At 36.4% G+C, this 16,823-nt stretch overlaps 1 protein-coding gene across 3 annotated transcripts in view; it reads left to right on the top strand.

Annotated features, from left to right (window-relative positions):
• Positions 1–16,823, top strand: part of MAP3K5 (mitogen-activated protein kinase kinase kinase 5) — a 221,842-nt gene that overhangs the window by 118,130 nt on the left and 86,889 nt on the right. For all 3 annotated transcript variants that reach the window (XM_007190926.3, XM_028168712.2, XM_007190925.3), the window contains 3 exons: positions 476–588; positions 13,169–13,328; positions 15,555–15,708. In XM_007190926.3, coding sequence (XP_007190988.2) covers positions 476–588; positions 13,169–13,328; positions 15,555–15,708 — 427 coding nt within the window. The remainder of the gene's footprint in view (positions 1–475; positions 589–13,168; positions 13,329–15,554; positions 15,709–16,823) is intronic.

Here is a 16,823-nt window from a genome sequence, read left to right on the forward strand (position 1 = left end):
CTCCTCACTTGCAGCAGCCAGCCCTGAGAGAGGCCCGAACAAATGTTTTCACATAATCATGTGTTTCTATACGATTAGCAAAAAATAAAGCATTTTAATGTAATCCGTCAAAAAATAAATAAATAAAATAAAAATATGTACAGGGTTCTTATCTTTAAATTTTCACTGTTTACACATGTTTGCGCACACACACACGCTCTCTGGAAGACTTTGAAGAGAGGATTTTTTTAAAGACTGGAGATGCTATGATGAGGCTGAGTTAAGTGGGGGGAATGCCATGTTGCTGAGGGTGAGGGTATACAGTCACTTAAGCATTAAATCCTAATAGCACACTAGATTCTGGGGTGAAGGCCAGTGGAATATTTTTACTTGCTCAGGCCTTGGAGTTGTGCAAACAGAAGCTATTGCAAACTCAAAGTTTCATGACTGAAAAAGTAAACTTGTACATTTGTGTGTGTGTGTGTTTTTTTTATAGGTTCAAAAAGGCATTTGAATCTGAGCCAACACTACAGTCAGGAATTAATTTTGCGGTCCTCCTTCTGGCATCTGGGCACCAGTTTGAATCTTCCTTTGAGCTCCGAAAAGTTGGTAATTATAGCTTGACGTTTTCCATGGAAATCAAGAAACTGTACCCAACGATACAAAGAAAAAGAATCTTTAATAGATAGTCCCTTTGCTTTCTGTGCCATCTGACTTCCTAAAAAACAAATTACATCTCCTTATTTAATGTTTCATATTGTGCAAAATCCTGACATTGGGTTGTAATTCAGTTTTTAGTTTATTTTACCTGATATTTTTAATTCCAGCTCAAACTAGTATAAAAATATGGGCTCTGCATTCAGCCCTCAACTGCCAAATAAGGTAGTGTTTAGAAAGTGGGCATTGTGGAACATCCGGGAAGTTTCCTATTTTAGATTGATTTTGCTTTCCTGGGGCTGAAAGAAAGAAAGAAAGGGAGGAAGGAAACTCTGATATTTCCTGTTTCTCTTTCTTGTACACCTGCCCCTATGATTTCAGTTTTGTTGGAGGTGGAGCCTCCCAAGCCCCTAGAACAACAGGTCAAGCAGATGGCAGTCTTGGCAGTGACTGGTCTCCTCAGAGACCGTCTCTGAATTGTAGCCATTGATAGAATGTGCTTTTTTTCCCTTTTATCAGTGGACATTGTCTCATATGCTGACCCTTCTTTGGAATTTTTGAAGATTAGGATATCTCAGTGAACAAATTTTGTGTGATTTCCTTGATTCTGGCTTTGATAACATTTTTTAAGGTTCTAGATATTGAATACTATCTAAGGTAATCAGATTTTGCTCTTTTGAGTGTCTAACCCCTCTCTTTCAGAGACCCTTTACAACTCTTGCAGAAGTTTTTACTACAGACATAGAAATAGTTTGCCATATTTTTTGTACAGGAAAAAAAATTTGATCTTAGTTAAGCTATGAATTGTAGAAGAAACTTTTCCTTTAAGATTTTTAACTGGAGAAATGTTTTGTTTAATTTGTCATAAGAAAAAATGAGCCCTGGACTTTTTTTTTACATTATTTGGGAAAGACTAATAAAATGGCCTTATATGATGTTCTGGGAAATCTTTGAGACAAGTGAAGTTTGAGTATTAAGTACTTTTTAAAAGACGCAGACTAAAAGAATGATACAATGCTTGTTGCTGCTGGATTGCAATGGTATTCAATGCACAAAGTTTTATTTGAAATAACATTTTTAGTTGGAAAATGAAATCAGAAAAATATACACTTTTCATAAAATATAATTATTTTATTATAAATAATTATTTATTATAATTAAGTTTTAATTATAATAAAATTCTGCTTCTAAGGTTATTTAACAAACTCTACACTAGCCAAAACTCCTTATGCATCAGTGATCTAAAAATGATTTGTATTGCTCTGTTGTTGAACTTGAGGTTGAAGCATGCAGATCATCACAGAATTTGACACTGATTTGCATGTGTAGGTAGAGCACTAACATAGTGGTTTGAAATGTACCTATTCTAAATTCTCATTTTTAAGTTAAATGTAGATTAAGACGGTCGTAGATCTTAAATGTTCTCACCACAAAAAAGAAATGGAAATTATATGACATGTTGGAGGTGTGAGCTAAGGCTACAGTGTGATAATTTTGCCAGATATAAGTGTATTGAATCAACACATTGTACACCTTAAACCTACACAGTGCTATGTCAATTATACCTTTCAAAAGCTGGGGGAAAGAAAAAGGATGGTCAGCACTCTGAGGTTTGAGGAACTGTGATTAATGTAACTTTGTAAAGGAAACACACTTCAATTTTTTCTAAGAAGAGCTCATTCATAATACATGTTGAACAAGCATTTGAAAGCATATGAAGTTGAATTTTTAATTTTGGAAATTGCAAAACATACACAGACTTAAAATCTGACTTGACAATGAATTTTTAGTTCCCATAAGAGCTAAGTTTTAGGCTTCTGAAATACTGTGATATACACTCTAAATTATATTTCCTTAAAAACTAAAAGGCAATTAAAACTCACTAATTTAGATTCTACTCAATCACAAATTATGCTAATCAATATAGGTTGACCTAAAGTTAATATTTATATGGTAAAATAGAGTTAAAGGGATTTTCAAGGAAAACAGTTGACTAAATAAATGAATATTTTAATATAATAATTTTATTAATTAATGGTATATAATAAACAACAAGATTAATAACATATTTGGCATATTTTAAAATATCAGTTGCATTCTCTTTTTAATCAAAATTTTTAGTAATTTATATCTTCTCCCACTTTTTTTTATTATTGGTCCCCTGCAAATATACAAATTAGTCTGAGTTCCTGAGTTCTGATAGTAATCAGACTTTAATTTATAAAATCTTTTCTTTAGATGTATTTTGAAATTTGATTTATTCATAAAGGATAAACAATTAAAGATTAAGATGTCATAAGATGATCACTAAATCTGAGGCTTTCCAAATATATTATCCTAACTTTAAGAACTCTAATGTAAGAACAGTTCTTAACTGTCATAATCTGTTGCCCAAATACTCTTAATTCTAGTTGTGTGTTTGTTTGAGGTTATGACTAATTACTTCATGATCTGTGTTTTAATTTCCCAGTTTTTGAATAATCACTGATGTTTGGACTATTTAGAACTAGGATTTAAAAACACAGAACCGCTTCTTACATCTTTATCCTTTTTTCAGCTTCACAAGCCTTAAAATTAATATTCAAACTTTGGCTAAATAAAAGATGATTCTCCCATCTTCTGTGGAATTTTTCAACCATGAGACACTTTATGAGATGATGATGTAATAAAAGAACAGTGTGATTGGAATTGAGACAAGCCACTATTTGAATCTTATTTTCAGGGAGCTATTAAAATAAAATTTGTATTACTGAACATAAAGATCCATGAGTCTAAAAGGATAATCAAGAAAAAGAAATCAAAACTAAAACAAAACGCATCACCAACCACAAAACAACTCACTTGCCATCTGTGGAAGTGACCAAATTCTTAGAAAATTGAAAATTATAAGGAAAAAAATTCAGTACTTTCCCTTCCTTTTAAAGGGATACTATAATTCATCCAGTTGAGGAGGTAAAGCTCTTCTTAAGACATGCTACATACTAACTGTATATTCTTCAGGAGAATGTATTCTTCAAAATAATGCTAGCTAATAAAGTAGAAGGAATGATAAAGTTGATAATGCTAGTGATATTAAAATAATGATTCTGACAAGGATCATCAATTAGAACTAAAACCATTAATATGCTTATTTTTTTAAATTTTCATTTGCCATATTTACATGATACCAAAGCTCACCCACAGATTGCTTGTTAATCACAAAGGAACAGACGTTCCCATACAGTTCATTGTCTATAGCCCCTCCAGGGATCCAGCTGTCAGTGATCCAACCAGCATCCCTAATGGTGGGATGGCTGGATGTGTGCCACCTGATATGGTGAATGTGAAATAAGCAGCATCTCCTGTGAAACAGTCTTGCCAAAAACGTTTAACCCGAATCTTAAGATCTAACAGTGGGTTAATAGGAATCACGTTGACTAGAAAAATAAGTCAGACAACACCAGGAAGTGCCATCAGACAGATCCAGAATGTGAAGACCTTCTACAAGACTCCCCTCTTGGTCTCTTCAAAAAGTGTCATGGAAAACAGTGGGGGTGGATTGGTTAGGTTAAAAGAGATTTAGAGACATAAAAAAACAAATGCAATTAATGATTCTTGTTTGGATTCTGGTTTGAGGGGGGGAAAAAAAGCTATAGGAGATATTTGGGGAACAATTGGGGAATTTGAATCAGTACCAGATATTAGATAATATGAGGGACTTATTATATTTGTTAGGTGCGATAATCAAAAGGGATATGTAGGAGAATTTTTAAACATACATGATGCAGTATTTAAGGGTGAAGTGTCATGATATCTGTAATTTAATTTGAAGTGGTTCAGCAAAAATATTCAGGAAAATGAAGCAATCGTAAAATGTTAGCAGTCGTTGAAAATGTGGTCATTCATTGTAGTAATTTTTCTGCTTTCATGTATGCTTGGAATTCTTCACAATGGAAAGTTAAAATGAAAAGAAGCTAGTCTCCACCAGGGCTGTGTGACCTTCAACAAGTTACTCAACATCTCTCAGCTTTTTTTCCCCCTCATTGCAAAAAGGATATAATCTCTAACTCATTGTGGTGTTGTTTGGATTTGCAGCGTGCCATGAATAGTGCTAGGCGTGTAATGAGTGTTCCGTGGAGGCTCCATTTCCTACCTTTCTTTGTTAAAACAGCCTTGAATCTAATAGCAACTGCAAGATGTAAAAACTATGATAGAAACTAAAGTATTAAAAAATCTTCTTAGAAGTCAACCAGTTCTAACTAGAGCATTGTCAACATTTAAATCGCCTAAACAGATGATTGAATCAAAGACCTGGTATTTAAAACAGCAATGACATACTGTTAATTGCTTATAAATTTAGCCAGACTTTCTTTTTTTTTTTTATCCATTTTATACACATCAGTGTATACATGTCAATCCCAATCGCCCAATTCATCACACCACCACCCCCAACCCCCCGCCGCTTTCCCCCTTTGGTGTCCATACGTTTGTTCTCTACATCTGTGTCTCAATTTCTGCCCTGCAAACTGGTTCATCTGTACCATTTTTCTGGGTTCCACATATATGCGTTAATACGCAATATTTGTTTTTCTCTTTCTGACTTACTTCACTCTGTATGACAGTCTCTAGATTTATCCACGTCTCTACAAATGACCCAATTTCGTTCCTTTTTATGACTGAGCAATATTCCATTGTATATATGTACCACATCTTCTTTATCCATTCATCTGTCAATGGGCATTTAGGTTGCTTCCATGACCTGGCTATTGTAAATAGTGCTGCAGTGAACATTGGCGTGCATGTGTCTTTTTGAATTATGGTTTTCTCTGGGTATATGCCCAGTAGTGGGATTGCTGGGTCATATGATAACTCTATTTTTAGTTTTTTAAGGAACCTCCATACTGTTCTGCATAGTGGCTGTATCAATTTATGTTCCCACCAACAGTGCAAGAGGGTTCCATTTTTTCCACACCCTCTCCAGCATTGTTGTTTGTAGATTTTCTGATGATGCCCATTCTAACTGGTGTAAGGTGGTACCTCATTGTAGTTTTGATTCGCATTTCTCTAATGATTAGTGATGTTGAGCAGGTTTTCATGTGCTTCTTGGCCATCTGTATGTCCTCTTTGGAGAAATGTCTATTTAAGTCTTCTGCCCATGTTTTTTTGTTTTTAATTTATTTTTATTTATGTATTTTTGGCTGTGTTGGGTCTTCGTTGCTGCGTGGGCTTTCTCTAGTTGCGGCGAGCAGGGGCTACTCTTTGGTTCGCGGGCTTCTCATTGAGGTGGCTTATCTTGTTGTGGAGCACGGGTTCTAGGCACGCGGGCTTCAGTAGTTGTGGCTCGCGGGCTCCAAAGCGCAGGCTCAGTAGCTGTGGTGCACGGGCTTAGTTGCTCCACGGCATGTGGGATCTTCCCAGACCAGGGCTCGAACCTGTGTCCCCTGCATTGGCAGGCGGATTCTTAACCACTGCGCCACCAGGGAAGCCCTGCCCATGTTTTTGATTGGGTTGTTTGTTTTTTTAATATTGAGCTGCATGAGCTGTTTATATATTTTGGAGATTAATCTTTTGTCTGTTGATTCATTTACATATATTTTTTTCCCATTCTGAGGGTTGTCTTTTCGTCTTGTTTGTAGTTTCCTTTGCTTTGCAAAAGCTTTGAAGTTTCATTAGGTCCCATTTGTTTATTTTTGTTTTTATTTCCATTACTCTATGAGGTGGATCAAAAAAGATCTTGCTGTGATTTTTGTCAAAGAGTGTTCTTCCTATGTTTCCCTCTAAGAGTTTTATAGTGTCTGGTCTTACATTCAGGTCTCTAATCCATTTTGAGTTTATTTTTGTGTATGGTGTTAGGGAGTGTTCTAATTTCATTCTTTAACATGTAGCTGTCCAGTTTTCCCAGCACCACTTATTGAAGAGACTGTCTTTTCTCCGTTGTATATCCTTGCCTCCTTTGTCATAGATTAGTTGACCATAGGTGCGTGGGTTTATCTCTGGGCTTTCTATCCTGTTCCATTGATCTATATTTCTGTTTTTGTGCCAGTACCATACTGTCTTGATTACTGTAGCTTTGTAGTATAGTCTGAAGTCAGGGAGTCTGATTCCTGCAGCTCCGTTTTTTTCCCTCAAGACTGCTTTGGCTATTCGGGGTCTTTTGTGTCTCCATACAAATTTTAAGATTTTTTGTTCTAGTTCTGTAAAAAATGCCATTGGTAATTTGATAGGGATTGCATTGAATCTGTATATTGCTTTGGGTAGTATGGTCATTTTCACAATATTGATTCTTCCAATCCAAGAACATGGTATATCTCTCCATCTGGTGGTATCATCTTTAATTTCTTTCATCAGTGTTTATAGTTTTCTGCATACAGGTCTTTTGTCTCCCTAGGTAGGTTTCTTCCTAGGTATTTTATCCTATTTGTTGCAGTGGAACATGGGAGTGTTTCCTTAATTTCTCTTTCAGATTTTTCATCATTAGTGTATAGGAATGCAAGAGATTTCTGTGCCTTAATTTTGTATCCTGCAACTTTACCAAATTGATTGATTAGCTCTAGTAGTTTTCTGGTGGCATCTTTAGGATTCTCTATGTATACTATCATGTCATCTGCAAACAGTGACAGTTTTACTTTTTCTTTTCCAATCTGTATTCCTTTTATTTCCTTTTCTTCTCTGATTGCTGTGGCTAAGACTTCCAAAACTATGTTGAATAATAGTGGCGAGAGTGGACATCCTTGCCTTGTTCCTGATCTTAGAAGAAATGCTTTCAGTTTTTCACGATTGAGAATGATGTTTGCTATGGATTTGTCGTATATGGCTTTTATTATGTTGAGGTAGGTTCCCTCTATGCCCACTTTCTGGATAGCTTTTATCATAAATGGGTGTTGAATTTTGTCAAAAGCTTTTTTTGCATCTATTGAGCTGATCATATGGTTTTTATTCTTCAGTTTGTTAATATGCTATATCACATTGATTGATTTGCATATATTGAAGAATTCTTGCATCCCTGGGTTAAATCCCACTTGATCATGGTATATGATACTTTTAATGTGTTATTGGATTCTCTTTGCTAGTATTTTGTTGAGGATTTTTCATCTATATTCATCAGTAATATTGGTGTGTAATTTTCTATTTTTGTAGTATCTTTGTCTGGTTTTGGGATCAGGGTGATGGTGGCCTCATAGAATGAGTTTGGGAGTGTTCCTTCCTCCACAATTTTTTGAAAGAGTTTGAGAAGGATGGGTGTTAGCTCTTCTCTAAATGTTTGATAGAATCCACCTGTGAAGCCATCTGGTCCTGGACTTTTGTTTGTTGGAAGATTTTTAATCACAGTTTCAATTTCATTACTTATGATTGGTCTGTTCATATTTTCTATTTCTTCCTGGTTCAGTCGTGGAAGGTTATACCTTTCTACGAATTTGTCCATTTTTTCTAGGTTGTCCATTTTATTGGCATACAGTTGCTTGTAGTAGTCTCTTGGGATGCTTTGTATTTCTGCGGTGTCTGTTGTCGCTTCTCCTTTTTCGTTTCTAATTTTATTGATTTGAGTCCTCTCCCACTTTTTCTTGATGAGTCTGGCTAATGGTTTATCAATTTTGTTTATCTTCTCAAACAACCAGCTTTTAGTTTCAATCATCTTTGCTATTGTTTTCTTTGTTTCTATTTCATTTATTTCTGCTCTGATCTTTATGATTTCTTTCCTTCTGCTAACTTTGGGTTTTGTTTGTTCTTCTTTCTCAAGTTCCTTTAGGTGTGAGGTTAGATTGTTTGTTTGAAATTGTTCTTGCTTCTTGAGGTAGGCTTGTATAGCTATAATCTTCCTTCTTAGAACTGCTTTTACTGCATTCCATAGGTTTTGGGTCATCGTGTTTTCATTATCATTTGTCTCTAGGTATTTTTTGATTTCCTCTTTGATTTCCTCAGTAATCTCTTGGTTATTTAGTAATGTTTTGTTTATCCTCCATGTGTTTGTGTTTTTTACGTTTTTATCCCTGTAATTGATTTCTAATCTCATAGCATTGTGGTCAAAGAAGATACTTGATATGATTTCCATTTTCTTAAATTTACTGAGGCTTGATTTGTGACCCAAGATGTGAACTATCCTGGAGAATGTTCCATGCGCACTTGAGAAGAAAGTGTAACCTGCTGTTTTTGGATGGAATGTCCTATAAATATCAGTTAAATCTATCTGGTCTATTGTGTCATTTAAAGCTTGTGTTTCCTTATTAATTTTCTGTTTGGATGATCTGTCCACTGGTGTAAGTGTGGTGTTAAAGTCCCCCACTATTATTGTGTTACTGTCAATTTCCTCTTTTATAGCTGTTACCAGTTGCCTTATGTATTGAAGTACTCCTACATTGGGTGCATATATATTTATAATTGCTATATCTTCTTCTTGGATTGATCCCTTGATCATTATGTAGTGTCCTTCCTTGTCTCTTGTAACATTCTTTATTTTAAAGTCTCTTTTATCTGACATGAGTATTGCTACTCCAGCTTTCTTTTGATTTCTACTTGCATGGAATATCTTTTTCCATCCCCTCACTTTCAGTCTGAATGTGTCCCTAGGTCTGAAGTGGGTCTCTTGTAGACAACATATATATGGCTCTTGTTTTTGTATCCATTCAGCAAGCCTGTGTCTCTTGGTTGGAGCATTTGATCCATTCACGTTTAAGGTAATTATCGATATGTATGTTCCTATTACCATTTTCTAAATTGTTTTGGGTTTGTTTTTGTAGGTCCTTTTCTTCTCTTGTGTTTCCCAGTTAGAGAAGTTCCTTTAGCATTTGTTGTAGAGCTGGTTTGGTGGGGCTGAATTCGCTTAGCTTTTGCTTGTCTGTAAAGCTTTTGATTTCTCCATCGAATCTGAATGAGATCCTTGCCGGGTAGAGTAATCTTGGTTGTAGGTTCTTCTCTTTCATCACTTTACGTATATCATGCCACTCCCCTGTGGCTTGTAGAGTTTCTGCTGAGAAATCAGCTGTTAACCTTATGGGAGTTCCCTTGTATGTTATTTGTCTTTTTTCCCTTGATGGTTTCAATAATTTTTCTTTGTCTTTAATTTTTGCCAATTTGATTGCTATGTGTCTCGGCATGTTTCTCCTTGGGTTTATCCTGTTTGGGACTCTCTGCGCTTCCTGGACTTGGGTGGCTATTTCCTTCCCCATGTTCGGGAAGTTTTCGACTATAATCTCTTCAAATATTTTTTTGGGTCCTTTCTCTCTGTCTTCTCCTTCTGGGACCCCTATAATGTGAACGTTGTTGCGTTTAACGTTGTCCCAGAGGTCTCTTAGGCTGTCTTCATTTCTTTTCATTCTTTTTTCTTTATTCTGTTCCGCAACAGTGAATTCCACCGTTCTGTCTTCCAGGTCACTTATCCGTTCTTCTGCCTCAGTTATTCTGCTATTGATTCCTTCTAGTGTATTTTTCATTTCAGTTATTGTGTTGTTCATCTCAGTTTGTTTCTCCTCTAATTCTTCTAGATCTTTGTTAAAGATTTCTTGAATCTTCTCGATCTTTGCCCCCATTCTTTTTCTGAGGTCCTGGATCATGTTCACTATCATTATTCTGAATTCTTTTTCTGGAAGGTTGCCTATCTCCACTTCATTCCATTGTTTTTCTGGGGTTTTATCTTGTTCCTTCATCTGGTACATCGCCCTCTGCCTTTTCATCTTATCTGTCTTTCTGTGAATGTGTTTTTTGTTCCACAGGCTGCAGGATTGTAGTTATTCTTGCTTCTGCTGTCTGCCCTCCAAACCTTTTTAAATAGTGAAAAATATCTAGATGGTAAGAACTTGGTAAAACGATATAATCATCCATCAGCAATAGTCCTTTAATAATTTGGCCCTAGAGATCAAGAACCTTAATAGTGCTGTACCTGGGACCAAGTATAACACTACCTCTGAGACTCTATCCTATGGAAATAATCCTAAATATGGAACAAATTTTATGCAGTATGATGTTTATTCCTGTATTCCTTGGAAGGGTGGGTAGAGAGGGGTTGGATAGAGAGAGATACTAAATATAAAAAATTAGAGCCATGTTCTTAACTCCAAACTTAAAAGATTACTATCTGCATGTAGAAACAGGTTTCATACATCATGTGGAAAAAACATAAAAGCTAATTCATAAAAGATATACAGACACATGAAAAGACAGTCCATCTCAGTGGTTTAAAAAGGGCAATGTTTCCTTTTTCCTCCATCAGATTGGCCAAGATGAAAGGACATGATAGTGTCTATAATATCAGCACTTGAAATGGGCATATCTTCTGTCCCCAACAAGTCCAGGTTTAAGACTTTATTACAAAGAAATAATTGAACAAGTGCACAAAGCGACATGTATAAGAATGTTTATAGTAATAAAAAGCAGGCACCGTCTGCATTTGGGTAAATTAAAATGACCCATCCATATACTAAAATACTATTTGCCATTTAAAAAATAAAGCATTTTGTCCAAATGCTGAATGGCTTAGGGTAACAATCATGTGACAAATTTATGCCAAGGCTAACGTTAATATCACCCTCATAGAATGAACTTCTGGCAAGCATAAATAAATCTGAAATTTTTTTAAAAAACTAATATTGTAATTTTACTATTAAACACTTTCATAGTCCCTATTTAAATGTTTAAATGGTTTGGCGCTAGATCAGTCCTGCATTCATTGTTCCCAAGTATGACTCAAAAAAGAGATATTCATTTTCAACTGAGGTTGATAGAGACACATATTTTTAGTACCTGATTTTCCCCCTGCACTTTCTTCTTCCATTTGTATTTGTTGTATTTTTTATGTCCAGATAGGAGATCATGGATGTTGTTGCATACACATGTGTAATTTTTTTCATCTCATGAAATTTTAAGGTGGCAAAGCTGTTCTTTTTAATTTATCATCACAAAATGTGAAGAATTCCCAGATGGACTTTTTCCTAAAAATTTCTTGGCTTAAGTGGAATTATATGATAAAAAGCAGCATAAAGTTTTATTTTTGTTTTTTTTTTAGAATTTCACTTTTATTTATTTATTTATTTATTTATTTATTTATTTTTGGCTGTGTTGGGTCTTCGTTTCTGTGCGAGGGCTTTCTCTGGTTGCGTCAAGCAGGGGCCACTCTTCTTCGCGGTGTGCGGGCCTCTCACTATCGCGGCCTCTCTTGTTGCGGACCACAGGCTTCAGACACGCAGGCTCAGTAGTTGTGGCACACGGGCCCAGCCGCTCCACGGCATGTGGGATCCTCCCAGACCAGGGCTCGAACCCGTGTCCCCTGCACTGGCAGGCGGATTCTCAACCACTGCGCCACCAGGGAAGCCCAGCATAAAGTTTTTTAAAGGTTGTTTTGTTAAAGTATAATTTTCAAAAAAGATAAATTTATGACTCTCCGAAAATATAAAATATGATTCTATTTAATTTAGTTAACATGGAAACAGTAAGAGGCTATGTCCCGTTTAAAGTTTATTTAAGAAGCTAGGGTATTCATAATTGAAGAAAGAAATGTTAGAATCAGATATCTGAGTTTGATTGTTTTAAAAAGCTTGTTTATGTCCAACAGGTTATAAATCTTAGGGATTCACTGTTTCACTAGGCAGAACTTATTTACATCTCTCCTGAACAAAAACATATTATACAAGTTAACAGGTAAACTTCTGTAAGATCGTTAATAAATAGTGAGATGAACTAGCTACACTTTCCGTAGGCAGTCCTTGAGTGGGCTTATGCCTCCATATGATATTGAAGTGACATATTCCACATTTTTACCTTACTCCCAAATCTCAGATAACTTTCCTGACATTTAGTAACTTTCCTGTCATATGTTATGGATGTTAGTGGCAATTCTACGGAGATATATTTTTTTTAAGCAAACAAATCCTTCCAAATGCAAAAATAATACAAGGCAGAGTAGAGATAAAAAGTTAGAATGAAATGCAAAGAACCCAGAAGTAACAAAACAATGTTAAAAAAGAACAAAGTTGGAGGATTTACATGACCTGATTTCAAGTCTTGTTACAAAGCCACAGTATTCAAGACAGTGTTATTTGTCAGTTTCCTTATTTCTTTAACTTTCTAAGTGTATAATAACTGTTTTTGCATATAAAATTATTAATTATTATAGCATTTTACTCTTGCAAACTATATATACTGTATACATTTATACTTCAACTGATGGATAGAATTTCAGCACATTTCCCTTTCAAGTAACTAAAGAATCCATGATGTAGTAAGGGAAAGAAGGAGGTTACACAGCAAGAGGTTGAGTGTTATCACCTTTTAATTTATGCATATATAAAAATTCTAGAATGATGTACATCAGTGTGACACTGGCAGTTATTTTGTGGTTTTCAAATTGAGGGAAATTTTCACTTGCTTCTGTGTACCTTTCTGATTTGTCCACTTTTTTTTTTTTTTTTTTACAGTGAACTTAAGCCCTTTTTAGAATCAGAAACTTAACAAAACTATTTTAATCTGAAAGGAGGAATGAAAGCTTAGTTTTGCTTTTTAATAAAACGCCAGCTCTGCCTGCCTGCCATGTGTTGTAAAGTTATTCTTCCTATTCATCTTCTAGGGGTGAAGCTCAGTAGCCTTCTTGGTAAAAAGGGAAACTTGGAAAAGCTCCAGAGCTACTGGGAAGTTGGATTTTTCCTGGGAGCAAGTGTCCTGGCCAATGACCACTTGAGAGTCATTCAAGCATCTGAAAAGCTTTTTAAACTGAAGACACCTGCATGGTAATAGTAAATTGTTAGGTGTTTGTACAGTTATTTTTGATAAAAGCTCCTATCACTTGTTTCTAAATTGTTAAATCTGTTGAACTGACAATTAGGGGATTTTATTTGCTTAGAGAATAAAATGCAGAATCTAGAGGAAAAAGTGATTGATGCTCGTAAATAAAATGTGTTATATGTAGGTTCTGATGACTTTGGACACAGGTGTGTCCACTGGCCACCGAGCTTAGCCTTTCCATCACACTGACCAACCTGCTAGCCTAGGTTGGCCAGTGTCACCCACTTGAATCGTGCAAAAGCCTCGAATTTTACACCTGCAACTCTAATCAGCAGATTCACAAGCTTCCATCTCAGCCTTCCCAGCCTCTGCTCCAAACATGTGCCCTTTGTTTCCTTCATGACCTAATCTCACTTTTGGAATTCTCATTCTTGATTTTCACTTCTTGTTACTCAGGGTTTACTGACACATTTAGATGTTTCCTGTATTATGTGTGTTTTTCTAATTTCAAATTTTTCTTGGGATGTACCCAAGTCTCATCACTATGGATGTGGTAATTGGAGAGATGAAAACAAAATTCCATCTGCATTTAGGACTGTTTTTTTAAATGCTAATTTTATCGTGCATCACATGTAATGATTGACCATTAGCTGAAAAGACTTTTAAAGGTTAACTGTGATATCAAGAAAGGCTCAGAGTGCTCAGAGCTCAGGCCACTGACTTCTTTTCATCAGAGGGACCATTTGAGGAAATTCCCACCATGGTAGACGTTCATGGCTTCTTAAAGCATTTCCTCACATTCAGATCTCCTTTATTAGCAAATCCTCCCCAGCGTTGCTCCCATAGTGATCTTTCTAAAGTGCACGTGTGACCCTTCCCCTCCACTGAAATCTTTAAATCAGAGTAGTTTAATGGCTCCTCACAGCCTAAGGGATAAAGTCCACCTCCTTGGCGTGGCAAACAAGGTTTGCCCTTAGTCATTAAACCTCAGCCGTTGTCACACCCCTAGGTTTACGCTGATCTCTATTTACTCTGAACACGCCAGTTTCTGACGTCATGCCATTGTGTCTCAGCACACACTGAGCGTCGTCTTCCAGCCCTCTTCTCCACCTGGGGAACACTCGCAAATCACATCAGCTCATAAATCACATGCTGGCCTAAACCCCTTCCCCACACCCAGAGAGACGATGGTGGATGTTGTTACATACACTGTGATTCTTTCATCTCCGGAAATTTTCTTCTTTCGTGTTTCCGTCGTTCTTTAGTCATATCTCTATTGATACTGACTGTATGACTTTTGTTAGTCGTATCTCTGTGAGTTACAGCTCCGTGGGCATTTATTTCATGGTGCTATAATACCTGTTACATTTCTGTCTCCTCAACACCGTGTGCAGCTTGAGGACAGGGCTGTACTGTCAGTAGCATGTCGACGGCAGGCATTCAGCAAATGGCATGAAAATAACTGAACCAATAAATGCACACGTTACATGCAGCCAAGTTGGTTATTTCTTTATGACGACCATTCCGATGATGGCTGAAGAGGAGACTGAAGCATGGGTATAAAGAGCTTTGGTCTGAGGTGTCTTGGCCTCTGTTGATAAGAAAACAGACGTTATTTTATGCAATAGTAATAACAACCACAAAACAATGCTTTGTTTCCATTAACTTAATGTTAACTCTCATGTTTGTAGTTTACAAAGTGCTTGCTTACCCATTATCTCGTATAATTATCTTGCTCCTCATTTTTTCCTGACTTTTTCCTTTGAGGCACCATCTGTCTTAAGGTTTGAGGATATTTGTATAATATATATGAGCTGAGTTACTTTAGAGCAAAATAATATCCCTTATGATCGGTCTACTTAGAAAAGCTTTCTCAAGGGAGCATATTTTAAAACAAATGCATTAACCCTTTTCTTGAATAGAATAGGCATTACTTTAAAAGTCATGTTTTAAGTAGATGTATTGTTCAGTCCAAGTTACTTAAGCTGTCTAAACCTCAGTTTCCTCATCTTTACAATGGAGGTAAAATGGCCTACTTTACTGAATTTTTGTGAGATTTAAGTGAGATAACGTGATAGTACATGACATATAACAAATAATAAAGTTTAGTGACTTGGCATGCATAATTATTAATGCCATATTTAAATTACATTTACAGAGTAAGACTGGGATAGATGGAACAGGTGGTTCTAAATTTGCTTATTATGTGTCATATCTTTTGATTTTTTTAGGTACCTCAAGTCTATTGTAGAGACAATTTTGATATACAAGCATTTTGTGAAACTGACTTCAGAACAGCCCGTGGCCAAGCAGGAGCTTGTGGACTTCTGGATGGACTTCCTGGTTGAGTCCACAAAGACAGATGTCACTGTAGTTAGGTTTCCAGTAAGTACTCTTCACGTAACTCTAAGGACATTTATGTTTTGTTTCCTTTATTTAAAGAACATCTTGCACTTGTGATTGTGACTGTATTAATCTGCTGGTTTTCATGCCCTAAAATGAAGATGGTCATCTGGTTAATATATTTATTTTCTACAAATTGGTTTGCTTTAGCTTATTTTTAAAAATAACTTCTCACAATCAGAGAAATAAGATACATTTTCATGTTTTTGCCATGAAACTTGTTGGTTTCCTTTGATAAGTTGTAACATGTGCTTTCCCAAGAAAAGATTATCTCTTAGCTCAGGAAGTCAGAATATCTCTTCAGACGAGATGAATGGCTGTTTTTCATTCATACTACAGTTTTGTTGACATTGTCAACATCAATATCAGCAACATTATTGTGGTGAAAAGTGTCAGGCTCACCTGCATTGTTACTCCATCACTACCACTTACTACCCATGTGGGTCAGAGTTAGATGCGGTGTCCCCAGTCACTTTTTTTTTTTTTTTTTTTTTATAAATTTATTTATTTGTTTGTTTTATTTATGGCTGTGTTGGGTCTTTGTTGCTGTGCACAGGCTTTCTCTAGTTGCGGCGAGCAGGGACTACTCTTCGTTGCGGTGCGCAGGCTTCTCACTGTGGTGGCTTCTCTTGTTGTGGAGCACAGGCTCCCAGCGCACGGGCTTCAGTAGTTGCGGTATGCGGGCTCAGTAGTTGTGGCACGGGCTTAGGTGCTCCGCACATGTGGGATCTTCCCGGACCAGGGCTTGAACCCGTGTCCCCTGCATTGGCAGGAGGATTCTTAACCATTGCGCCACCAGGGAAGTCCCCCAGTCACTTTTTACAGTGCTTTAGAGGATGGGAAATGATGCCTTATAGGTTCTGGTCTGCCATTCATTTTGGCTAGTCTCTATCAAATTTACACATTTAAATGTATCACACACACACACACACACACACACACACACACACTTTAAAAATATATTGTCCATCTCAGCTGGTGCCATCCCCATACCGATAGTTCTTGGAATACCATGCAAAGCAATATAGCTTTAGCATCCAATTCAAGAATCACTGGCAACTGACTGTGTACACAGATCTCTTCCCATGTCAAAGTGA

The sequence above is a fragment of the Balaenoptera acutorostrata genome, chromosome 14, assembly GCF_949987535.1.
Source record: "Balaenoptera acutorostrata chromosome 14, mBalAcu1.1, whole genome shotgun sequence".
Taxonomy (NCBI): domain Eukaryota; kingdom Metazoa; phylum Chordata; class Mammalia; order Artiodactyla; family Balaenopteridae; genus Balaenoptera; species Balaenoptera acutorostrata.